General features: G+C 42.2%; 1 protein-coding gene across 2 annotated transcripts; it reads left to right on the top strand.

Annotated features, from left to right (window-relative positions):
• Positions 1-637: 637 nt before the first annotated feature.
• THSD1 (thrombospondin type 1 domain containing 1) lies at positions 638-26,488 on the top strand. Of its 2 annotated transcripts, none has more exons than XM_025462353.3 (5): positions 638-784; positions 3,990-4,130; positions 8,279-9,244; positions 19,229-19,387; positions 24,840-26,488. In XM_025462353.3, exons 2-5 carry the CDS (start codon positions 4,073-4,075, stop codon positions 26,240-26,242), a joined length of 2,586 nt encoding a protein of 861 aa, XP_025318138.3. In that variant the 5' UTR covers positions 638-784; positions 3,990-4,072; the 3' UTR covers positions 26,243-26,488. The 2 variants fall into 2 exon arrangements, with proteins under 2 accessions (XP_025318138.3, XP_025318140.3); XM_025462355.3 differs by having other exon boundaries at positions 4,017-4,130.
• Positions 26,489-27,030: the final 542 nt, after the last annotated feature.

Here is a 27,030-nt window from a genome sequence, read left to right on the forward strand (position 1 = left end):
GTCATCCCCCAAAGTTCCCTGGGGCCTCTTAACAGTCACCTGCTCCCTAGGGGCCACCACTCTTCTGATTTGTATTAGCACACACTAGTTTTGTCTGTTCAGTGGTAGATTTGTGTAAAAGAAAAGCAAACGGTAAACTATTCACATTACAGTGTACCTAAAAACAAGCAGAGCTTTTAAGGTGGAACTCTATCCTCTAGTGCTCTTAAACAGACAACTTTAACAGTTGCAAATTAGGAGGGTTTTTTTTAAGTACCATTTTTTAATTTAACCAACTCTGGCTCCTGAGAAAGAAAAGCTGAAAAGAAGATGCACTTGACCTGAACTGTTCTGAGACTCTACGAGGACCTTTGGGAAACCAAGTTTAAAGCCCACCCAGTGAGGCCAGAGGATGCCTTCGTTTTGTGGTCCCCCAGAAGAAACGACCCCGGGGGCAAAGTGAGAGCGTCGGAACGCGGGGGGAGCGCGGGGGGAGCGTGGGGGGAGCGTGGGGGGAGCGTGGGGGAGCGTGGGGGGCCGGGGCTCCCCCGGGCCCGCGGGGTGGCGGCGCCGGCCGCGCGCGCAGGGCGAGGCGAGGCCCGCAGCGGGCGGGGCTGGCTGCGGGGGCGGGGGCGGGCCCGGGTGGGGCGGCGGAGCCGAGCGCCCGCGGCCTGGGCGAGCAGTCCCGGGTCGCGGGATGCTCTGCGCGCGGCCTCGCCGCTCCTGGGGCCTCCTCGCCGCCCGCCTGCTCGCCGCCCGCCCCGCCGCCCCGGCTCTCCGGCCCCCGCGCCCGCCGGTCCGAGAGGTAGGAAGAGCCCGCCGCCTCCCTCCCGCCGCGGGCACCGCTGCCGGCGGGGTCCTCGGTGGCTCCGCGGGTTCGGGGAGCGCCCCGGCCCCGGCCCCCGCCCCCGCCCCCGCCGGCCCCGCGCGCCGCCCCCCTGCGCCCCTGGCTCGGCGGGTGCTGCCGGAGACCGGCTGGCCGCGGGGGCAGGGTGAGCCCGAGGGGTCGGGGCCCTGGGGGAGAGCGTCCGGGGGTGCTGCGCCTTTCAGAACAACTGCGCCTCTTTCCGAACAGAAATCCCTCCTGGCGTAGGGCTATGAGACCTAAGACTTCGAGACGGTCCTCGTTTTAAGAGGACTTTGTGCTGACGACTGGGCCAGGGCTGGATTCCCCAGCGTGAACGGGACCTGTGGGCCCCTGCGGAGCCGCGGGAGCGGGGAGCCGGGAGCGGGGAGCCGGGAGCGGGGAGCCCGGAGCGGGGAGCCCGGAGCGGGGAGCCCGGAGCGTGCAGCCTCCCTCCGGAAGCGGCGTCCGACGCCCTGGACCAGGGCAAAGCCCGCTGCACTGAGTATATAAATAAAGCCTGTTTACACCAGCTGCTTTGGAACTAAGGATTTCCTCCTAATAAATATTAGTGGTAGATAGATACACGGGAACGCGTATGTGTTTGAAGGGCCAGAATCACTTTGCCTCCTTTTGTTTTCACTTTTATTTGAGAAATAATTGGTCCCAATGGACTTTAGCTTAATTCTTTTTCTTTTTCTGCAGCAATGAAGACACTGTAGGGATTTATTTTTTATTTTTTAAAGATTTTATTTATTTATTCATGAGAGACACAGAGAGACAGGCAGAGACACAGGCAGAGGGAGCCCGACGTGGGACTCGATCCTGCGTCTCCAGGATCACGCCCTGGGCTGTAGGCGGCGCCAAACCGCTGCGCCACCGGGACTGCCCTGTACGGATTTATTTTAGCAGATTTCAGCAAAAGCGTGGGACCTGAGCCTGGCATGATGCCATTAGCCACTGAGAATATTCACTACTTCTTACTCTATAGCTAATGCATTTCAAATTCTTCTGCAATGTTCATGTGTGAATGCTATATAGAGAAGTATTTTTAAATGTGCATTAAAAAGACCTACGTTTTTGTTTTCTCAAAACGATTCTCAAGCCAAACATTTTAAGTAGGCAGTCCTGGTATTGGGAACAACATGTTGGAAGAAAACAAGCAAACAAGGTGAAAAGAGAGAGGAAAACACAAGAAGGAAGGAATCTTCTTTTTTAAAAAACAACAACAATGCTTTTTTATGCAGCATTCCACTACACTGTGGGTTGCTCTGTTCAGATCTTCAAATTAATGGTTGAGCTAGTAAAATTAAGCATTTATTTTTGAAAGCTTAAGAACATTTTTAAAAATCCATAGCCTGATTTTTTTAGGTAGGCTAGTTTATTTTATAGTGTGATCTGTATGATATATATGTGTATATATATGATCACACTATTCTGTGCTTTACCGGTCATTTTCATAAGAAGAAAAATGTGTTATACTCACAAAATCAGTGTTGTTAGGAGCTGCTTTAAAAAATCGTTATCATGGAAAAGCAAACAATTTGAGAGGAGCCAGTTCAACTTTTGGGAGCTGGGGAATGCTTGCTTCTCTTACTCTGGTTACTGAGATCAGTAACTCAAAAGGAAGCATTTTATTCCCCTAAGTGCCCACGCTTGCTTGGAAGATACAGTGATGCTCACCTGCTATGTTTGGCCACACTTCCCAGTCTGAAGTTCAAGCAGAGGATTGGATCAAATCTATGCTTAATAACAGCAAAATGCAGTTTTCTTTTTTTGTTGGGGAGAGGAGGGAGGGGATCCCCTAATCATCTGCCTAATTACACTTCAAATCTCTGCTTCCCTTTGAGGAAAGAAAGTATTTCCTTTGTTCAACCAACTCCTATTGAAAGAAAGCTAATAGAGACACAGTTTTCTTTCCATTGAATTTTTTATTATTTTAACAGTCCTTTTAATTTCATGAATTTCTATCTTTTCTAAAGAGATGTATATATTTAGAATATAGTATCTTATTAAAATATATTAACTGTGGATAATGGAGGAATGTAAACCTTAAGAAAATAGGTAGTTGATTATGTTTAGTAGCCCATCGTTTATTAGACTCTAGTATGAAAAAAATTGGCAAGCGCCTTTGACTCTTATTCTACAATCTTAATAGTCCTTTCATATCAAAGTAAGTGCCTCCTCCCACAAATCATTCTGAAGCACAGGCCAACAAGGTCTGTCCGGCCCTGTTAGGTGGTCTGGGAAGATTGGTGCATGAAAGCCACATCTCTCAGGATAGATGATGCATAGTGACAGTGACAAGTATTGGAAAACTGATAGACGATGATAATTGTTATTTATCTTTTCTCTTTAGAGTGCCCTGAACAAGGGAACTCAGTGTCACATGGAGGTCACATTTAATTGCAATACTCTGGGTGTCTTTTTGAAAGATTTGATGGTTTTGATATAGCTCCTGGGCATTAAGAAATGAAGCAATCCAGATAACATACCACTTGTGCAAGAAGGACAGTGGTTTTAAAACCATTGGTAGAACTGAGCCTGGTCTGTACAGCACAAAGAAAAATGAAATCTGGCAGAATTTTAGCACATTGATCAGTGTGAACTGCCAAGCAGATAAAGAGGTGAAAATGTATTATCCAGATTGGCTCTCACCTTTGATAAAATTCAGCGAATAACTAAGTCTCCACTTAAGTATGTGTTATGGCGCAGCAGTTTAGCGCCTGCCTTTGGCCCAGGGCACGAGCCTGGAGATCCGGGATCGAATCCCACGTCGGGCTCCCCGGTGCATGGAGCCTGCTTCTCCCTCTGCCTGTGTCTCTGCCTCTCTCTCTCTCTGTGTGACTATCATAAATAAATAAGAATTAAAAAGGAAAAAAAATTTTTTTAAAAAGTATGTGTTACAAAGATAAGAGGCTTGGTGTTTTGTAAAGATAATCCTGGTGTTGAGAACATCTGAATGTTCTTAACAGGTGAGCTGTAATGGAACAAAAGACACGTGCAATTACAAATCATTTTCCTAGGGAACATTAGTGTCCTCCCTCTTCTCTTTTCAGTGGCACCTATGATGTTTGACTTCTTAGAATGTTTTTGCCATTTCATGAGTACTATTTTATGAATCACCTTGAATAGAGGCATCATTTGTTTGAGTTTCTAATTTTAGGTGTTTTTGAAACAAAAAAATTCACAGTTTGGATGTGACAAAGGACATGAGGAGACCAAAGACCTGGGATTTTGCTGATCAGAATGAAACAAATGTTGAAAGACTTTTCAAATCTGTTGTTGGTGGTGCTCTGTGACTATGGTGAGTATAGTAGGTATACTTCATGCTATCAGTATCAATTAAGAAACATACATGTGAGGTTTGTAAGTGCATAGATGTTGATGACCTTGCATGAAGGAAGCAGAGGAGAGTCTGTAGTACCATACCTTTTCACCTGGAGTCCTTGCAACCCTGGGTTCTCTTAAGGTTTTGTATATATTGATATAAATTTCCCTTTCAATGTATTTTTAAATCTTTTAATAAAGAATGAAAAACAAGTCACTTTCATTTAAACAAATTGGAGACAGGGATCCCTGGGTGGCGCAGCGGTTTGGCGCCTGCCTTTGGCCCAGGGCGCGATCCTGGAGACCTGGGATCGAGTCCCACATCGGGCTCCTGGTGCATGGAGCCTGCTTCTCCCTCTGCCTGTGTCTCTGCCTCTCTCTCTCTCTCTGTGACTATCATGAATAAATAAATAAAAAATCTTAAAAAAAAAAAATAAACAAATTGGAGACAAATGTTTTACATTTGACAATTGTGTTACATTGTGTTCTCTCTGATTTCCTAGGAATTCAGTATTATGCATTTGAACTCCCCTCCATGCACAAAATGTTTTTTTAATTGGGATTCTCTGTAAGATTTCACTCTACAGGAGAGTTTTGCAGTTAGAATTCTATCTTTGGAGCCAGTCCAAATTTCAATCCTTGCCAGTTGTATGCCTTAGACAAGGTTCTTGTGACATCATAGGGCTGTTGTGATGATAAAATATGAAAGGCAAGACACCTTGACTGAGCAAATAACAGGTGCTTACTGTTATTCACTGTTTCCTTCATTTAGTTTTGTTTCAATGAAAAATCAAGTTCATTTTTTAGAGAGCTTTAAGCAACTACTGAACCAACAGATTCAATAGTATAAAACTTACTACTTTTCTTTTGATGTTTGCCAAATATTTCGTAGACGTCTCAGCAGTTGACTGTATAAAAGTGGAAATTATTTTCAAATTGATGAAGAAATGTGATCTAAAGGATAGAGAACCCTGCCTTGTGTGGTATCAGTGGCACATCCACTTAAATGGACCAGAGTATGCACTGTTCATTTTGTCCAGGGACTCTCTTTCCTCACTCAGCCTTTTCTTTCTAGGAAGTTTATTTAAACAAGAAGATGCAAAAAAAAAATAATAATAAAATAATAAACAAGAAGATGCTTGATTTGCTGAAAATCAATCTGGGATTCAATTATCTTAATGTCATTTATCCCTACTTGAAAACAAGTCACTCTGCATATAACAGCCTCATCTAAAAAATTATAAAAGTGCTCTTGGTTTCATAATGATAAAGACATCAGAATTTTCCATTTACACAAAATCTGCAAGGATGTTTGTCATTGTTGAGAACAAATATCTTACTGGAGTATAAGAATAAAAGTTCAGTGAGCATAAAATAGAGCATAGAAGTTGAGTGTACCTGCTGATAATGGAAAAGGAAGTATTTTCCTGCACGTGGGTTTTTCCCGTTCTCCACTTGATATTGATCAAAGTATACCAGTATACCAGTATACCATTAACAGTTGTTTTTTTAAAGCAACATGCTTATATTGAGACACCAGTTACTTTAATAAAGGAAAGGGAAGGACGACTGGGTGACTCAGTTGGTCAAGCGTCTGCCTTCGGCTCAGGTCAGGATCCCAGGGTCCTGGGATTGAGTCCTGCATTAGGCTCTCTGATCAGCAGGGAGTCTGCTTCTCCTTCCTTCTCTACCCTTCCCCTCTGCTTGTGCTTTCTCTTTTAATTGCACTCTTTCAAATAAAATCTTTAAGAAAAATAAAGGAAAGGGGAGAAGGGAATTGAAAGGATAGAGAAAACTATACTGTAGGAGCCAGAAGGTGGTACAACCAAATTGCAGTTTTCTAAATGAGGATGTATTCTCGTCTGTAAAAACAAAAGTTCTGTAGTAAAGTAGCAAGTTCTCTCTTCAGTACACACTTGCTGTCTGCACTGCTGGAACCCATCAATTGCATCTTTTTTCTCTGCTACTTACTGGGCATGTGTGTCTTTTTAATTGATTGATTGGCTGCCCATCAAATCAGAGTCTGATCTGCCTCTTGACAATCCCTATCATCCACGAAAGGGTTTCACTAGTTAACTAAGTGGTATGTGGTCTCGATCTTAAAGTGCATCAAAAACCGTCCTGCTCCATGAGATTCAAATTAATCTGACCTCTGTTCTCAGTCTTAATTCCTTCCTTGGGCTGTGGTGAGTGTTAGAGTCTCTTTAGCCACCTGTTTACAAAAGAGTGCTAAGGAGGTTCTGAACAGGCCTGAGCTCCACCAGAATCAGCTACCATCCTCACCCCTTGACTCGTTTCCCTCCAGAAGGGAATATCTCTCAGCCTCTGTTTTGACTAAAGCTAAAACAAAACAAAACAAAGCAAAAAGCCTTTATTGTATGATGGTTTTCAAGCAAATGGTGATCAAGCATTCAGGTCTATCCAAGTTATATATTTTATTTCATCTCATCTTAAATAAGAAATGGAAAAAAATAAAAAATAAAAAAAAATAAAAAATTAAAAAATAAAAGAAATGGGTGAAGTGCTGAGCTATTTAAAAAAAAAAAACACCTCTATGGGCCAATATATTCATGTGCTGATTCTAATGATCATTAACTGAGTACATGTAAGGGTAGATTTAAAGACGACCAGACCAAAAATATATTGAGGCCCTTTGGACATATATATGATACAGTATAATATGTGTGTATTATATAAGACAATCCTAATAAGAATAATAATACTTACACATGTTATTTTTCCAGCCAAAAGAGCCCTGCAGTGTCTTAAATCTAGAATTTTTTTTATCCTAGCCATGGGCCAGCTGATTGAGGTACTGCCAAATTCTGTCTCCTTTGATACGTATTTGGATAGGGTTCAAAGTAGAAACAAGGATTCCTGTGTGTTTGTGTTTTTTTCCACTCTTTACTTCAGCTGCTCTGATGTGTCTCTTTTTTAAAAAGCTATGATTAATCTTAACTAAGTGATACTTGTGGCCTAGTAGTCATCTATCACTTCTAGGCTAGCTGTGATGTCATTAAAAATTGCTAAGGACAAGCCTGGCTGTGTCATAAACTTCATTCACTTGGGTGACCCATGGAGAATAAAGTGTCAACATTTCTTATTCATCTAAAAACTTCTGCTTCATACAAACCAACAGAACAGGTTCCTTTACTGGTGAAGATGCTTAAGTACTTGTCTTGAATATCAAGAAAATGATAACTTTGAGGTATATTTAGGGTCTTCCATTTTAAGTAATCTAGAGCAGTTTGTACTACATCATTTAAATCAAATTTTCTCACTTTACTGTGTATTCATTTCCCCAAAAGACCTAAACACCAGAATATGATTTATTAAAAACAAACAAACAAACAAAAAACAAAAAACCTCACCTGTGTGAATTTGAAGCTCTAATTGGCTTTATTAAGCAATTCATGTATTGGGCACCATTCCGTCTAGCAAGTAGAGATGGCCCGAGGAGTTGCACAAAATGGAAGGTTTTTATGGGAAGGAGGGTGGGGCAAGAAGTTATTAGCAAAAGAACAGAAAGGATTGTTTCAATCCAGGAGTCTTCTTTGTGTGTGTGTGAGGGGGGTGTGGTCAACAGGTTTTTTTATGGTGGTGGTAACCTCACTAGTGCGGATCAGGAATTTTCAGATTGACAGAGGCAAGGCCACATTCAGGGGTTAGGTTGAAACTGCAATTAAGTCTTGGTTTCCTGTCCTGGGTGGGGGCAAATGTCCTCATCTGGGCTTATTTTTCTTTTCTTTTTAACAGATTGAGATGAGGAAAGTGTGGTATCGGATTTACATTTTGAGAATTGTCAGTTGTTATTCTTGCTTTATGGATTTTCACTGCAGATGGGTTACATTGTTGAATATGGTGCATTCAGGGTATTTACCTTGAATCATTGTTTTAAACATAACCATGAAAGCCAAAGATGAAGGCCCAGAGCTATGTTAGAATGGGGAATGATGAAGGCAGGGCCCAGCATGACTGGCCCAGGACCAGCACTCAGCATCATTGTACCTCCTCTTTGACTGAGTTCATACTTCTCTTACGTATAAAATGCTGTTTTCTTCAATGTCACCAATACTGCTGCTCCATGATCTCTTTGTAAAACCAATTCTGACACTTTTGTTTCAGTTCTGGGAGAAGCTGACTATCTCCTCTTGGGAAAGCCAGGCCATGTAGCTCTAAGCAACAGCACGGTGTCTGTGGATTTCCGGTATTTCAGTGGTGCTAATGGGACCCTGAGGAATGTATCTATCCTATTGTTGGAGGCCAACACCAATCAGACTGTTATCACCAAATACCTCCTGACCAACCAGTCACAGGGAACACTCGAGTTTGAATGCTTCTACTTCAAGGAGGCTGGAGACTACTGGTTCACGATGACTCCAGACGCAGCTGACAACAGCACTCCAGTCCACCAGTGGGAGCAAAGTGCCTTTCTCAAGGTCAAGTGGCCCGTCTTCCACATTGACTTGAATAGGACATCCAAGGCAATGGAAGGCACCTTCCAGGTGGGTCTTTTTACCAGTCAACCACTGTGCTCATTCCCCGTAGACCAACCTGACATCTTGGTGGACGTCATCTTTACCAATAGTCTTCCTGAGGCAAGAACGAGTCCAAGTCAGCCGCTAGAGATAAGAAGCAGCAAGAGGACAGAACTCTCTCAAGGTCAGTGGGTTGAGTTTGGCTGTGCACCCGTGGGGCCAGAAGCCTATGTCACTGTGGTTCTGAAGCTGCTTGGCCGAGACTCGATCATTACCTCTACAGGACCCATTGACCTGGCCCAGAAGTTTGGGTACAAACTGGTGATGGTGTCAGAACTGACGTGTGAGTCCAGGGTGGAGGTGATGGTACTGCCTCCACCATGCATCTTTGTCCAAGGAGTGATCACAGTCTTCAAGGAGGCCCCAAGACGCCCTGGGGAAAGGACGATTCAACTGGCTGAAAACAGCCTGATGTTGGGAGAGAGGAAAACAGTGTTCAACTGCACTTTGTTTGACATGGGGAGGAATAAATACTGCTTTGACTTTGATGTCTCAAGCAGAAGCCATTTTTCTGCAAAGGAGAGGGAGTGCATGCTAATTCAGAGAAACATAGGTTGGTATTGAGATTTAAAACATTTTTTAATCCAACTGATGCCCTCCTGCAATCAAAATTATTATTTTGAATCTAGGTGAACTTAATTTTCTGTGAACTACACCATCATTTTTTTGGTTCACTCCTCACAATGTCCCAAATGGCATTATCATTCTTATCTGAAGAATTAGGAATACTGGCAAGCAGACCCAGCTCACTGCTTACTTCCCTAGGTCTCAGTTTCCCCGTTAGTAAAACAGGGATAATAAGAGTATCTACTTCAAAGAGTTGTGACAATTGAATGAAATAAGTATGCACAGTTCTCAGCATAGTGCCTGGTGTAGAGGAAGCACCAATAAACCTTAGCTATTATTGTATTATATCTTAAAAGACTATGTTATTACATCATATGGCAAATCCTTGGCAGGTATGAGTAGAATTCAAAGCTGAATCTTGAACTGTATTTGGTTAACTTCTGGCTTCCTCTAGCTGAGCATGTCACTTTTCTGTTACAGCCTTCATTACAGGAATGAGTTTCTTTAGAAGTGAGATTTCCAAACAAGATTTTTAAAACCTTCAAATTCTAAATTTTTTGTGTAATGCCCTACCTAATCACAAAGAAGTGGGGTTATTACAATTCCATCCATGCCCTGTGCTCCTCATTGCATTTCTTTTCCTTTTTCTGGGCGTAAGCCTGGTCTTGGCAAGAGATTCATCTGGCAGAGATTGTCTGATTTGCATATATCTTCATCCCTATTAAGCCCCAGGTCCCCTGACAGCCCAAGCCTCTGACTGTCTTTGGAACCCCAAATGTTTCTTACTCCAAATACACCCATCTCCTCACTTAGAAGTCCATTTCCTTTGACTCTCTTCGCACCCCCTAATCACTTCCCTGCTTGTACTTACCTCTCCATCCAGCCTAGATTACATGGCCCATCCCTATCATCCCTCTCCTACCAATACCCTAAACTCCTCTGCCATCTTTTTCTTCTGATGCATGAATCCAGCCATCTGCTGGCCACTCACTGCATGCAAGCTGCAGAAGGCCACATCCAGGTGGACAGGAGCACCGTGAATGGGTTATGCCTCCCCCCTCAGTTGGACCCATTATGCTACCCTGACCAGCTCTGCTCCTATTCTCTAGAAAAGCATCCCTCAGACCTCAGCCCCTGCCCCATGGCTGACTCTCAGAGCTGAGTCAGTCTCCTGCCACACAGGGCAGCTGGCATCCGTTAGGTATGTGCTCCCTTGACCTCCCACAAAATATCTGTAGACCTGTAGTCATTGTTCCTCCTTTGCTGTCACTATGGAAGAAGTGTCACTCTTCCCCTGGACTATGGATCCCAGTCCCTTTGCTCCTATCAGGAATCCTCTGTTAATCATTATCCCCTCTCTCTTCTCTGTCTCTATTCCCTTACTGGCTCATCCCCATCAACTTTGAAATATATACTTAATTCTCTTATCTAAAAACAAAACAAACACTGCCCCTCAACCCCTGGTTCTCCTCTAGATGATCCCAACTTTCTCTGTTTTTCCTTTTATAGCCCGAGTTCTTGAAAAAGTCACCTGTACATTGTAGTTTATTTCCTCACCTCACATTCACCTTTCAACCCACATGCCTCTCCTGAAAATGCTTTCACTGAAGCAACTAGTGCATGACTTCCAAGGTCGCCAAGTCCAGGGATGCTTTTCCACCTGTATTTTCTGTGACATCACCCTGGACCCTCTTCTTGCTTACCTCCCACTCCCCTGGCCATTCCTTCCTGGTCTCCCTTGCCTGCCAATTCTCCCACCTGGTCACATCCATTAATTCTCAGATTTCCACATCCTATATTAGATCCTTTTTTTCACTCTTCACACACCTGCTAGGTGATTAGCATCCTAATACTGATGGCTCCACATTGGCATCTCTCCCCAGCACCCAAGTGCTACCACATAGCTGTCACCCTCACATGTCTCTCGGGCATCTCAGAGGACTCAGACTCATCACCTTACTCCCTCAACCTACCCCTCAGTATAGGCTTTCACCATCCATTTCATTGTTCAAACCAGAAGCCTGGGGGTCTTCCTTTTCTTCACCTCCTATAAATAATAAATCACTAAGTCCTATGGGTTTTGGCTTCTTGGTGTCTGAATCCTGGTTTAAACTTCCATCATCCGTTAGCTAAGCTATGGATTCCTGATTGATTCCAATCCCTGCCATATCCACTTCATTCTCTCACTGCAGGCAGAGTGATTATTTAAAATTCAGGTTAACTGAGACTGTTCCCTGCTTAACATCTGTCTGTCACCTCACTTGACATGATGATGAAAATCCACAGGACCCCCTAGAGCCAGGCTGCCCAACCCACAGTCATTGTATCTGGGTTGGAGTCTCCACCCACCTTCACCTGGTTGACATTAGCCTATCCAACCCCAAGTCTCCACTTGGGTTACTCTTCCTTGACCCCAAACTAGTTAAATTCCTTTGGTGTAAGCTGGCACAGCATCCTTCATTCCTCTTTCATGGCATTGATCATTTCTGTCACGGCTCATTCAGTGTCTTTCTCCCCATGCCCCTCACCCTTATCACCATCCTGCTGATGGCAGGAAGCTCATTGGGTGTGAAAAGCCAACTTGTGCTACCATGAAGTTATTTATGGTATATATTTGGCCCACTTAGTATGCTTGGCACATTAATAGGTGCTCAATACATGTTTTATTAAAGTGAAAATTGAACACAAATGTGGCCAGTCCAGGTATTAGTAAGAAAAATTGTATTAAACTATATTAATCATCCAAGATAGATTCGCCATCTCAAAAGAAGTTACTTGTTAGGAGAAAAAAAAATCTAATTGAATTTAGTGGAAACAAACCTAAGGAAATAAAGATATTTGAGCCATTTGATTAAACACATCGGGAGCAGGAGGTCTACTCTGTGGCTCTCCCAGCTATTGGGGTTTCCATAGATTCTTCTACTTGTCTAAAGACTGAGTTTTCCCCTCACAGCAGCAGGGAGGAGACCCTAGAGAGAGGCAGAACAAAGGAGTGGTTCTTTGTGTTTCCAGGCTGAGGGTGGCAAGGGGTTCCCCATGGAGCTGCAACAACTAGACACTACAGAGCATCAAGACCAAAAGCCATGCCTGGAAGAGCTAATGCTCCTGGAGACCCCAGGAGTGTGACTCCAGCTAATCAGTGACATTGATGCTAGCTATGGGACCTCAAGCTTTCCAATGTTTTAGCATAAAAATTTATGACTGGATCTAGTTCTCTTCATTTTCCACTTATATTGACAGTTGGCTTTTTTGGGCAAATGGTATCATTCTGGGACCCCACTGAATCCACCATGATTTGTGCGAGCCAATGCTTCCACCGATTTCTTATTAGTTGCTTTTGAAAATGGAGTAATGTGTTTGATATGTTTGTCTCTTTTTCCAAATATGTCTTCAGACCTTAAGATAATATGTAAATAACATTTTATAGAAGGATATGTTGCCACAAGTGATTATTTATGATCTTCATTTATCTTACTTAGCATGAATGTTTCTATTTTTCTCTGCAGAAATGTTAATGTATTAGGTTATGGGATGCTACCTGAGATCCTGCCAGGGAATATTAGTAACATATGGCATGGCACTGTAATAACTTACAAAAATAAATTGAGAACTACTAAATCCTAAACATCTTCCCAAGGTTTTCAGACAAGGGAGTATATAAATTTAGGGCAAAAGTTGATAATTAATGATAGAGGGTATGAAGTCATAGTTGCATAATTTTTTTAACTTAGGGGTTTTTTTGATAAATGAAAGTATATATTTAATATATAGCTTCCTTAATAATTTAAATTTTTAGACTTTTTGCTTCTGTGATTAGATGGTCTTGTTTTTTCTTCATAATGACTGAACAAGAGTTTTTTTCCCCAAGAACTATCAACACTGTCAGTTCCTTCCTATTTGCAGATTGTGTATTATCTTTTTAATTCTCTGCCAGAATCTTTTTAAGCCACTTGTCCACTTTCTGAACCAGTTTACCTAAAACTAGAAAATATAATTTTAAAAGTTCATATAAGCAGATCCTTAGATGCTTTAATACTCCACAGTTCTCTGAAAGTGAATGAAACCATAAACCCTTCCAAGAGTAAACTTTTCTTTTGGGATTCCTTAGGAATATCCTCTCAGGATATGCGACATACTGTGGTGATCATCTGACATGAAATCATAGTGATTTCTTCGTACCAGGCACTGTTCTGAGTGATTTACAAATATTAATTTGTTTAATCTTAAAAATGTTTTGAGTTAGGTTTGCTATTTTGTCAATTTTATAGGTGAAGAAATAGAGGCACAAAATTAACTTGCCCAAGGTTAAGTGGCTTAAACCATTACTGGTGGTTGATTGGCTTTTTCCATTATTCTATACTGCCTCCCATAGAATCAATTTATGTCAACTTATGTATTAGACTATATAAAACTTTTAGATTGAAAAAAAGTTATGTTTCCTCCTCACTGGTTCATCTGGTGCTGTCCACTCCTCTTGAAAGACGTGAAACCCACTTTGGAATCCACTGACTCAGGCACAAGCATGATTTGGCCAATATAAGTGAGTCTTGTTCTGTGCACAGAAAACCGGAACTGCTTATCCACGTGTCTTTGCTCCATTTGCTGCTTTTAGTTACTCACTCTCGTCTATAGGACTTTCTTATAAGCATGTTTTGTTGAGTTGCTTTAGTTTCTTAAGCAAAGTGTCTTCTAGGTGTGAATATTTTAGGGGCTATATATTCTTTCAGATAGTCTTGAGGGCTGGAAACAAATCCCCCTTTTCCTATTCCAGACAAATTTTGCTCATTCAGAATTAATATTCTCTATAGTAGCCTGGAAGGTATTTATCCTGGCCAAACAGGTTTGTTATGTAGTGTGAGTGTGGGTATGGACATCTAACCAGGCCAAAACAAAACAGCTTTCATTCATAAAGTAAGAATATTTGAAATATTGGTTATCTTGCTCTTCATTTCTAAAACATGAACTACAATTGTCTAGTGACTTTCCATTTGCCTAGTATTTCCCTCAAAAAGTTATTGGTAGAAATCTTCAGGGAACAGGTAGAATTGCTCAAGATATTTTTTAAAATATGCCTGATTAAATTTGTTTATTGCTTTGAGTGATTTCCTTTGTTTCCTGTTTGATTAATTTGGTTTACAAATAAAAGGACATACGATGTAGCTTCAATGTTTATTTTTTTATTCTTGACTGTCCTATAAACCAGGATTTTACTTCCAAGGGAAAAGGACACAACATTTGAAAATGTAATTTTTGACATTAAGATTCATGCTCTTATTAAAACTTTGATTTTTTTCTGGCCATTGCTAATGGAAGTTTTGTTTTTAGTTTGACAAATAACTTTATATATTATATTTATGTGAAGTAAGAGTTAAGAAAGAATAACAAGAAGATTCTTAGCATTTGTGATTTTACTTTTTATGGCCTTGAATATGAGCATATGAAAAGTATAAACTATGCATTGACTTAATTTTCAATTTAGATTTCTCAGTAGTGGAATTCCCAATAGATTTTTCAGAAATAAATCACTAAAGTTTAACTTAGAAAGACTTTTTGTATGAGAGTCCGAAAGCTTTGCAGGCATGGGGGGCTTAGTATCTGAATAGCTCTGAAGCTTAAGTACAAAGCTGGCTCATTGTTCTTCCATCTGAAGAGCTGCAGTGTGATCTGAAGACACAGAACCAATATTGTGTTCAGTTGGACCTCTGGATGGAACATAATTACCACACCTCAGTTGATGTTGGTCCAGGATAGTGGTTTGTAATGCTCCCACTCTTGTGAAAATCCCAGAGACTTTTAATTGCCATAAAGAACTCCTATTCTGTGACTCACTCCAAAGATTGCATCACTTGGATTACCTGAGAATATATTTGCCCTTCGTGTTCTCCTTATATTTTTGTAATGCTTTATATACCTTTGCTGTATTGAGTTATTGTCCATAAAGGATAAAAAAAAAGACTGTTTACAGAGGGTGCCTTGAGCTGGCATGACCTGGGTCTTGAGGTTGGTTGCATACTGATAGAGAAGGGTCTTAAGCTAATTTTTATAGGGAACTATTTAATTATTCTATCTGGCAGTGTTTGCATATATGCCTGAAAGAGATATTTGCAGGTGTCAGTCAGTAATAACTGTTCTGGGAGTATTTTGTATGTATTTTTAAGCTCTGATGTTAGGTGCATCCCCATCTAGCGTTGTTGAGCCCCTTGCTGAATTGACTCTTTTATGATTATGTAATGTCCCTCTTTATCCCTGGTAGTATTTCTTGTTCTGCAGTCTACTTTGTCTGATATTAATATAACTACTCCAGTTTTCTTTTAATTAATGTTCACAGGTATAACTTCACCCATCTATTTACTTTTAACCTATTTGTGTATTAAGTTTTTTATTAAACATTTTTAATTGAGTATAGCTGACACACAATGTTACATTAGTTGATATACAAGATAGTGATTCAACTTCTCTATGTATTATGCTATGCCCACAAGTGTACATACCATCTGTCACCATACAATGCTATTAAAACCTCATTGACTATAATCTCTATGCTGTGCCTTTTATTCCTGTGACTTACTCTCACTTCCCTTCATCCATTTTTTCCCTATCCCAACACCCCCTTCCTTCTGGCAACTATCAGCTTGTTCTCTGTATTTATATGTCTGATTCTGCTTTTTGTTTATTCATTTGTTTTTTTTGGATTTCACATATGAATAAAATCATATGGTATTTGTCTTTCTCAGTCTGACTTATTTCACCTAGCATATTGCCCTATAGGTCTATACATGTTTTGCGAATGGCAAGATCTCATCCTTTTTTGTAGCTGAGTAATATTCCATTGTATGCATATGTATGCATGTGTGTTTATGTGTGTACATCTTCTTTATCCACTCATCTATCAATGGACATTTGGGTTACTTCCATATTTGGGGTATTGTAAATAATGCTGCAGTAAACATTGGAGTGCATACTTCTTTTTGAATTAATGTTTAAAATAAGTTTCTTTTAAATAACATATAGTTGGGTCATGTTCTTTTACCCAATTTCACAATCTCTGTCTTTTATTTGGTGTGTTTAGATTATTTACATCTAGTGTAATCATTATATGGTTGGATTAAGATCTGTCATCTTGGTAGTTTTATATCTGTTCCATCTGTTCTTTGTTTCTTTTTCCTCTTGATTCTGCCTTCTTTTGTATTAATTGAATATTTCTTATGAGTTACTTTAACTGTACTGTTGGTTTATTTTTTATACCTTAAAATATTTTTTACTGGTTGTTCTAGAGTTTATAGTATGTACCTTTAATTATTCTTTTTTTTAAAGATTTTTAATTTATTTATTCATGAGAGACACATGGAGAGAGAGAGAGAGAGAGAGAGAGAGAGAGGCAGAGACAGAGGCAGAGGCAGAGGGAGAAGCAGGCTCCATGCAGGGAGCCTGACGTGGGACTTGATCCCCGATCCCCAGGATCAGGCCCTGGGCTGAAGGCAACTCTAAACCACTGAGCCACCTGGGCTGCCCCTAATTATTCTTGATCTATCTTTGAAGAATAATATTTTGATTCACATATAGTATAAGGACCTTATTAACAGTATGCGTTCAATTCATTATTCCCATTCTTTGTGTGATTACTGTCATAAATTTTACTTTATATATGCTATGAACACATAATACTATTTTTCTCTAGCCATTATATTTCAGAACATTTAAAAATAAGGGAAAAATGAATTTTATCTTTTCCTTTATAAATGCCATTTCCAGCACTTTTCAATTCTTTGTACAAATGGAGGGTTTTTACAGGTATCACATTCCTTCTGCCTGAAGGATTTTCTTTTAGCATTTCTGTAGTAAAAGTCTGCTGGTAATTAATTTCATTCATTTTCCTTTGTCAAAGAAGTTTATTTCTCAACTTTTGGAAGATACTTTCACTGGATATAGAATTGGGTTGGTCAATTCATGGGTTGGTCATTTTTTTCTTTCATTACTCTAAAGATATTACTCCATTATACTTGGCATGCATGACAAGAAGCCTGCTGTATTTCTCTTTATTCTTCCATATGCAGTGTGTTTCCACCTTCCACCTTCCCTCCTGCACAGCCTTCAAAATTTTGTTTTTAGTTTTTATCAGTTTAAATATGGTGTGTCTGATTTTTTATTTGCTTTTTTGTATCTGTCCTGCCTGTTTTTTTCTGAACACCTTAATGTAACTTACTATCTTTCAATCTTTCATTAATTTTGGAATTATTTCATTAATCTTGGTCATTATTTGATTTTCTTTTTCTCTTCTGGGATTCTAATAACATGAATGATAGACTATTTGATATTGCCCCCCAAACTCTTGCATATTCTATTGGTTTATTCACTCTTTCTTTTTGATCTTTGTGTCTCAGTCTAAATGATTTCTACTCACCAATATTCAGATTTATTTTTATTTTCCTTAGCTCTGTTGAGTCTACTGGTGAGCATTCTTTTAAAAGGCATCCTTCATCTTTGTTACCATGTTTTTCACTTCTAGTATTCCATTTGCTTCTTCTCAGTTTATAAATCTCTAATGAAATTTTCATCTGTTCATCTTGTTTGCCTTTTCCACTAAAGTCTTTAATATTAATCATAGTTATTGTAACTTCTCGCTCTGGTAGTTCCAATATCTGGGTCACATTTGAATCTGGCTCTCTTGATTACTTTATCTCTTGTAGTTTTTTTTTTTTCCTGTTTCTTTGTATGTCTTGTAATTTTTTATTGCAAGGTGGACATCTTATTTAGAACTGAAGACACCACTAAATAGTACTTATGTGGGGAAATGGGCATACCCTGTTTTTGGTAGGCCTTTAGTGTGGGGATCAGGTCAGTGTACTAAGGAATTAAGCTGTGTTTGGGTTTGTGCTGTTGCTGTGGCCATTCTCAGGACATGACAGAGTTCATAATTTTGCTAATGTTACCTTGCAGTTAGTGTAGGAGTTGGCTTGCCAAAGAGTTTTCCTCCATGCTTCTGTTGCACCCTCAGCTTTAGGCTTGAACCTGCACCTAAGAGAGGTTTTCACCTGTCACCATGGTCCATGCTCTAGCAGTAGGTTGTTGTTATTTGATACTTGTAAATTGCATGGTGCAGGGTAGGGGTTGGGCAATGAGAGCTAGAGAGCTTTTTCTTGTTCTAGTTCATCCTTAGTTGTAGACAGAGATGGAGCCTTTTTGATGATCTTGACCCTTTCCAGTGATAGAAGCTCTCTAATAGTCTGGGCCCAGTATATTTTCTGCTCCTCTCCAGGGGTGAAGGATTACCTTCTTTTTCTATTCTCTAGTGGCACTAGATCTTCAGTGGTGCCCTTAGAGTGACAGGGCTTCTGCTTTGTCGCTAGTGGTTGAGGCTTTTGTTGGTAGAGCTAATAGGGAAAAGGATCCAGGTGAGGTTTGTGTCTTTCCCACAGTGCCACCCTTCCCATCCTTAGGCTTCCATCACAAGGGAGGCTTTCTCTGGTCTTGCACCTACCCTCAGTCCTTCTTACAAGCATTTGGTAAGATCCATGAAGAAGAGCCTGCAAGTGGATACAAATTCCTATTGGGTTTGTAGCTCCCAGGGGGTCTATATTCTCATGCTAGCCCACACTAGGCTTCTAGTAGTTCATTACATTTTTAGATTATTTCTCCCTAGCTTTTAGGAGGCCTGGTGCCTAGCCCGGGAAGCAATGTTTGTATTCTGTCTTTCCTTATAGGAGCTCATCTTTCCTTATATTTCAGGCCATTTGGTTGCCCTGCGACTTTTGTTCTCTGATGGATTCCAAAAAGGCTAACATTTTGCAAATGAAACAACTTTCCTTTGTTTTAAGGGTTATTAAGCACTCTTTCCAGCTTTCCGCATATTTGGGAATGTTTTTATGTACTGACTTTACAAGGCCTGAGATTTGAGTTTGCTGCTTCATTTGGGTGCAGTTAAATTCTGATTCTCGAATGAGCATTAAAAGTATGGCTGATGTCCTTGCAGAAACATGGGGACTGTGGCAGCCGTGGAGCCAGTGCAGTGCCACGTGTGGGGATGGTGTCCGAGAGCGACGCCGTGTGTGCTTGACTCCCTTCCCCTCCAGACCTGGCTGCCCTGGAATGTCCTTGGAGACCTCTCTGTGTTCCCTGGAGGAGTGTGCTGGTAGGTATTCTTCTTTCTTTGGGAATCTCTCCCCAGAGGGACTGTTGAACCTCAGCCTGCCTGAAAATCACCAACCTGAATTCCGAGGTGGACTCTATTATTGCTGCTGGCTTTACCACGGCTGTGTCCATTAGTGTGTCCATTAGTAGCTTGTCAGATGATGGGGTCAGTGAGATGATTGAACACAGTGAAAGACAGGGAAATGACGACATGATCTAAATTAAAAACTCAGACATATGAAAACATTTTTAAAAAGACAAAAACAAGAGGGATGATCATTTCTTCCTAAGATATTTTTAATTTTGTTTTTGTTTTCTTATTTATCCTTCCTTTACTTCTCCACCCCCCGACCAACCAAATTATGGAAGAACATCTCATCATTTCAGAGAAGCCTGAGGGGACCACATAGACTATTATTTGTCAAAATGGGGCAAGTCACCCTGTCTTATCCCCTGCATGGCCCTAGCTTTATTCTTTACTACCCCTACCAAGGAGGAGGTAGTGGGGAGATTTCTTCTTATGGCCTAGAGACTGGCCTTTCCTTCATCCTGTCAACATCTTGAAAGCACTTAGTAAGCGCTCAATGAGTATATGATGTGAATGGTTTATAGATGTGATGCTGACATGACTTAGGGTTGCTTCAGCTTACGGAGTTGAATTCCATTCTTTTGCTACAGGTTACAGTAATAAGAATCCTTGCTCTTCCTACATACCATCTCACTTACTGATCTACAGCCAGTCCACCATTTAATTTGCCAGCCTTTGCTCTGGTCCTGACTTCTTCCACACTCTAATTCCAGGTTAGAAAACCATTGGTAATTCCTTGTCCCTTGGGATCTGGGGGAGTTAGATAGGGTTCCTTTGTGTGTGTTTGGATTTCAGCGTACCTTTTAGCCAAAACTACAGGCACCTGGCAACAACACCTTGGCCAGTGTCCCCACCTGTGACCTTAAAAATTCATTCTTGCTATCTCATTTTTCCAGCCAGTGCTATGCTCTTGTTTCCTTTATTACAGCATCCTGAGGGGTGTTCTTTCTTCTGTTTTTTTCCTCAGGCTTAGGCTCTTCTGCTAGCCCTCTGTCTGCCCTTCTTCCTTCATAATCCTTTGGCCCCACTCTGAATCTATTCTTTCTCCAGTTATATCTCATACTACTTTCTAAAGTTCTCCTCTTTCTCTACTCTTTCTTTATAAGTCTCCTTCATTTTCACAGTTCCTTTCTTGGGTATAACTATCTTCAAGTACACCCATTCCTCTCAATTCTGGGATGTCATGCTGTGTTAAGATATTCTATTTAGAGTTCCAGAATGAATGAATGAATGAATTCAAATGAATTTAAAGTCAGTTGTTACGGCTTCTACTGCACCTTTAGAAGTGACAACAATATCAACCATTGATTGATCATCTGCTATGTGCCAGCACTTTAAATACATTATCTCTCTTATTTGGGATTCTGAGGCATAGAGAGGGTAACTGACCTGACCAAGATCAAAAAGCTAGAAAGCAGAGGACAAGATCTGACCTATCTTGAACACCTTGCCTATCTACACAGGCCCAGTCTAGCTTTCTGGAAGCATCAACAACCTGGAATTAACAATCATTTTTGAGGATAGGTGAAATTATTTCATGTTTTGATGTCTTAATTCTTTAATATTGGAATGGAACTCAAAACTTCTATATTATAAATTAGCAAAAAGGGTTAAGTGCTATAGACACCCCTACTTCTATAAGTGGTCCTTAGATAAATGCTTAGGTGGATAAAAATGATCATTTCTTCCAAGTGTTGTTCTTTCTATTCAACCTATTTCATACTCCTTGGAAATGTAAAGATCTGTTCACAGGCTGCTTAGCCTCAAGAAATTTCCTTCACTTCAGGTGAAAGAGAGAGTAGATGGGGCAGAGAGGGCTGAGGTCAGCAGCTCTTCGGCTTTTCTCTAGCCATCATTTTGAAGGGATCCAGCCATAGCCAAAGAGAACAGCTAAGTAAAGAGGTCCATGATGTGCAACTGCATTGCTGCTCCCCACGGATATAAGTAGCCACTGTACATGAAAGAAATAAGTCAGGAAACAATTCTTTCATCATTCAACTGTGTTCAGCTGATCGAGAGTTTAGAGTTTTGTTTGGCTTTGAAAGGATGTTTCTATGCCAAGTTCTATGTTAATTTGACCATCTTGTTCAAACAGGAGAGTGGGAGGATCTGTTGTCATTGTGCCCACATTCCATCTAGTGGAATTATTGATCATTTTGCTATTACCTTTTTAAATGAATTAACCTAACATTTATTGGAGACCAAGTATGTGTAAGTTACTGTGACTGGGGTTAGGAATGTATAGATAAGACATGTTCCTGTCTAGAAGGTACTCATGATATAATAGCTCAGCAGACACATAAATAGGCATAATATACAGTACAATGTAGAGCCTGCAGTGAGAAAGGTATCCATAGCAGGCCATGGAAGCTTGCGGGGGTGAAAATTCATGCTGGGAATACCTCCTTTCTTGGAGATGGTGATATTCGAGCTGAAGTTTGAAAGCTAAGTAGGTGTCATCCTAGGTGAGCTAAGTGACAAAGGGAATTTTAGCAAAGGGAGCAATGGATGAAAGCATGGAAGAAGATGGCACATTAAGAGACCCAGAGAACTGAAATTAATTTAATGTATCTAGAGCATAATGTGCCAGGAAAGAGTGGAAAAATGAACCTGAACAGGTAGGCAGGAGTCATATCCTGAGGAGCCTTGAAGGTTTGGCCTGTATTTCAGAAGTTGTCTCTCTCAGCTGTAGTGTGGAGAATACATCGGAAGGGGTAGGCGTGGCAGCAAAGCCTCTTAAGAGTTTTTCAGTAACCCAGATGAAAAGTGAAATGATGGGGATGCAGAGGAGAGAGAGACTCAAAGATTCTAGATATGATGAGTGATGAAGAGGGAAGCATCAAGGATGAAAACCTGGACTCTAGTACTGGCAACTGTGTGGACACTGGTGCCATTTCCTTGAGATTGGATATACGGGAATGAGGCACAGATTCTAGGGGAAAGATGATGAGTCTTGGGCATGTAGAAATGAAGGTGTTGGTAGGACATCAGTGGAGAGACCAGAGCTAATGGACCCAGGTTGAGATCCAGATCTCCTTGCTCCAGAGTTCATGTTCTTCTTTTTCAAATTAGATAAGACAGCAGAGGAAACCATCAACAACACAAAAGGGCAACTTACTGAATGGGAAAAGATACTTGTAAATGATATATCTCATAAGGGTTAATATCCACAAAATATAAAGAACTTGTACAACTCAACACCAAACAAACAATCCGACTAAAAAATGGGCAGAGGATATGAATGGACATTTTTCCAGAGAAGACATATAGATGGCCAACAGACCCATGTAAAGATGCTCAGTGTCACTAATCATCACAGAAATGCAAATCAAGACCACGGCGAGATAATACCTCATAGTAGTCAAAATGGCTAGTATGAAAAATACAAAAAATAGTAAGTGTTGGTGAGGATGTAGAGAAAAGAGAACCCTCATGCACTGTTGGTGGGGATGTAAATTGGTGCAACCACAAGAGAGAACAATATAGAAGTCCTTCAAAAAATTAAAAATGGAAATACCATATGATCTAGTAATTCCATTACTGGGTATTTACCCCCTAAAAATGAAAACACTAATCCTAAAAGATATATGCACCCCTATGCTGACTGCAGCATCATTTACAATAGCCAAGATTAGTGCAACCCAAGTGCCCATGAATAGATAAGTGTATCCATTTATCAAGAAAAAGATGGTGTAAATATATAATGGAATATTACTCAGCCATTAAAAGAATGAGGTCTTGCCATTTGCAACAACGTAGATGGACCTGGAGGGTATTATGCTAAGTGAAGTAAGTCAGACAGAGAAAGACAAAATACCATATGATTCAATTTATTTGTAGAATCTAAAAACAATAAAACAAAACAGGAAACAGACTCTTAAACACAGAGAACAAATTGGTAGTTGCCTGAAGGAGATTGGAGGGGGATGGGCAAAATAAAGGAGATTAAGAGGTACAAACCTATAGTTATAAAATAAGTCATGGAGATGCAAAGTACAGCATAGGGAATATATTTTTTAAAAAGAGTAGAATTTTTATATGGAGGTGAAAGAATCAGTTGAAAATGGCAATTAGGAATGAGGAAAGTGAGGAATACTCCCTGCTGCTGGTTCCGTTTGCTTATAAAAAAAAGTACGTGCCACAGCTTACACCCAAGAAAGTGGTCAGGGGGAGCCATGTCCTGTAGTCTAGTCCTCAGGTAAGGCTAGGAGGCAAAGGGAAAGGTTCTGGATGTAAGGAATTTGGTTATCCCACTGGGGTGGCAGAAAGGAGAGAGAGAAGCAGTGGGAGGATGGGTCATGGACATGACACAGGAACGGGTGCTGATAAGAGCATGTGGAAAAAAGGGGGACAGGAAGGTGACTGGAAGGCCTTGAAGGGTGGACAGTGACAAGAAGGAAAGAGGGGTGATGGTAGTGGCATTAGCGGGCTTTAAGTTCCCAGGTACTTAAGTGTCAGTACAAGCTGAGGCCCCAGGTGGCATCTGAGTCTTGATGAAACATTTTGATGACCATGGGACAAACCAGTTGGAGAGAAGAGGGGAAAAAGGCAAATCAACATCCCATGGAAGGAAGCAGGGGAATAGATAGCTGGAAACTGAAGAGTGAGAAGCAGAGGTTTCAACCCTCAGGAAAGATAGTTCCTAGGTATTAGAAGGGAAATGTAAGTTGCATTACATTGCCTAAAGATTTATTTTCATCTAATAATTTCTCAAGATGTACAATTTTAGGTACAACCTACCTGAATTATTTTGCATGTCAGTTTTTTTTTTTAAGATTTTATTTATTTATTCATGGGAGACACACAGAGAGAGGCAGAGATACAGGAAGAGGTAGAAGCAGGCTCCCTGGGGCGGGGGTGGGGGTGGGGGGGTGGGTGGGGGGAGGAGGCGGATCCGCGACTCATCCCAGGACCGGGGATCACGCCCTGAGCCAAAGGTAGATAGATGTTCAACCACTGAGCTCCCCAGACGTCCTGCAAGTCAGGCTTCATACTTGGTAAGCGTTTTCCCACGTGCATCTCAAAGGTACATTGAACTCTGGATGTTTACCGTGTTTACCTTATCTTAAGCAAAAACCTTGATTTTTGCCTTGAAATTGCCCTTATGCTGCTGCTGCTTTGTGGAACATTCGAGACCCACGTCGGCAGGAGTTACCCTGATTGTGGTTCATCTGCTCACCTCAGTTCTGGGGTCCCTGGTTTCTGGTGTCCGAGCTGCCTGCAGAGTTGCATGTGTAGGGCCAGAAACCCTAGTCCTTGTCTCTTCCTTCTTTAACTGCTAGATGATCCGAGCCAGCTGCCCAGGCCCTGGACACCACGCAGGGACACAGTCCTGGAGAATCCATTTGCTCTTCCTTTCTCGTAGCTCTCCAGCCATCCAGCGTGTCTCCCCTTCAGCCCCAGGGCCCCGGGAAGTCCAACAACGTCGTGACGATCACCGGGATTTCACTGTGTCTGTTCATCATCGTGGCCACCGTCGTCGTCACGCTGTGGAGGAGGTTCGGCCGCGCCCCCGAGTGCGGCCCCCCGGCCCGGCGCAGCTCCGTGCACTCCCCGGGCTGCCGGAACCACTCGGACGAGGAGACCATCTGCGAGCCGAGCGGGCCGCGGGGGAGCTTCTCGGACGCGGGCGACGGGCCAGCGGGGGGCGCCAGGGGCGCGGGCATCCCCCTGGGCTGCAGGCGCAGCAGGCCCGCCGGCCCCGCCCCCGGCCCCGAGGATGACGCCTCCGGCAGCGAGAGCCTGCAGGCCAGTGCCCAGAAGATCATCCCCCCGCTGTTCAGCTACCGCCTCGCCCAGCAGCAGCTGAAAGAGATGAAGAAGAAGGGCCTGACGGAGACCACCAAGGTGTACCACGTGTCTCAGAACCCCCTGACCGACACGGCCGTGGACGCCGCCGCGGGCCTGGGCCTGGGCCTGGGCCTGGGCCTGGAGAGCCCCGACGGCGCGGCCGCGGACACGTTCCGCATCAAATCCCCATTTCCGGAGCAGCCCGTGGGGGGCGCCGCGGCCGGGGCCCCCTGCGGGCTGGACTTCCCCAGCTTTCCTGCCAGTCGCGCCGTCAGCCCCAGCCAGACGGTGGTCCGCAAGTCAGCCCCGAGGCATGTGGCGGGCAGAGGGGTGCTGCTGGAGAGGAGCCACCCCAAGGGCTCCCACTTCAGGAGGACATCGAGTTTCCACGAGGCCAAGCAGGCCCGGCCTTTCAGGGAGAGGAGCCTCTCCACCCTGACCCCACGGCAGGCGCCCACCTGCAGTGCCAGGACGCGGACCTGGGACCAGGCGGACGACAGATTCCGGCCTCAGAGTCGAGGCGCTGCCCTGCTGCCGGAGAAACCTGACCATTTCCAAGGGGCAGGTGCCACCAGAGGTCCATTAAGTCCTCTCCCTAAATCCTACACCCTGGGACAGCCGGCGAGGAAGCCAGACCTGGGAGACTGCCAGGCAGGCTTCATGTCGGGGGGTGAGAGAATGGACCCTCACAGAGCTCAGAGGGGCCCGTCCCCCAGTCACAGGAGTGTCTCAAGGAAGCAGCTGTCCCCTGCTGTCCCCAAAGATAGCTACCAGAGGGTCAGCCCTCTGAGCCCTTCTCAGTGTAGAAGAGACAAGTGTCAGAGCTTCCCAGCCCACCCTGAGTTCGCCTTCTATGATAACACATCATTTGGCCTCACTGAGGCAGAGCAGAGGATGCTGGACCTCCCGGGCTATATTGGGTCAAATGAAGAGGATGAAACCACAAGTACCCTCAGTGTGGAGAAGCTGGTCATCTAACCGAGATCAGCCTGTGACTTCACACAACTGAGGTCCTTTGCCCAGCTCTTGGTATCAGCGGCTCACAGTGGTCTGTGGGCTGATTTTGTACATTAGGATTGGGTGGCAAGGAAGTAACTGAGTGTATGCATGTGTTTTAATTCATAAGGAAGAAGTTACTTATTTTGAACTTTTCCCTTTGTTATCCTAATTCTCTTGGTTTATTACTAATAAGTTCAATAATAAAATTTAAATGGGCAAAACAGGGCTTGGTCTCATGTGGATGTGAAAGAAGGCAAATGTGACTTTAAGTATGGAGTGCTTTGAACACTTTCCTGGCAGTGTCCAACATGAAGTAAATTTGAGACTCTCCACAATAATGAGGGCTGGAAAAAGTTAACTTGTGAATATAGCTCTGATTTAGAATTTATTAAGTTCTAAATGCTTAAGAATTTGATTCCTGAGGGGGTAGTATTGAATGAGTTTCATGTTTGGTTGATCAAGTCAATTATGATTGGTATGTACTAGACTACCTAGAAAGGCTGATACCACAAGATATTCCACAAGAACTTTCATGCCAGAGTTGGGTGAAATCTTAAAATTTTTTTGTGCAACAAAGAGACTGGTGACTCAACCCCAAATTAAGTGAATTAATTCTGCTTTGGAGAAATAATATAAAAAGCTGATTGTTCAAGTAGTGAGTCAAATGAAGATCTATCCATATATCCATCATTGTTTGAAGGAAAAAGTATACATTTTAGAAAGGAAAATATGTCTCCCGAGAGAGTATCAACTAGAACATGGGCAGT

The sequence above is a fragment of the Canis lupus genome, chromosome 25 (assembly GCF_003254725.2).
Source record: "Canis lupus dingo isolate Sandy chromosome 25, ASM325472v2, whole genome shotgun sequence".
NCBI classification, from domain to species: domain Eukaryota; kingdom Metazoa; phylum Chordata; class Mammalia; order Carnivora; family Canidae; genus Canis; species Canis lupus.

What these genes read in the sequence shown, in the direction of transcription:
- THSD1 (XM_025462353.3), top strand. Translation starts at nt 4,073, where the DNA reads ATGAAACAAATGTTGAAAGACTTTTCAAATCTGTTGTTGGTGGTGCTC. An exon ending in GGTGGTGCTCTGTGACTATG is followed by an intron (nt 4,131 to 8,278) that starts GTGAGTATAGTA and finishes CTTTTGTTTCAG; the next exon opens with TTCTGGGAGAAGCTGACTAT. An exon ending in TTCCCTGGAGGAGTGTGCTG is followed by an intron (nt 19,388 to 24,839) that starts GTAGGTATTCTT and finishes CCTTTCTCGTAG; the next exon opens with CTCTCCAGCCATCCAGCGTG.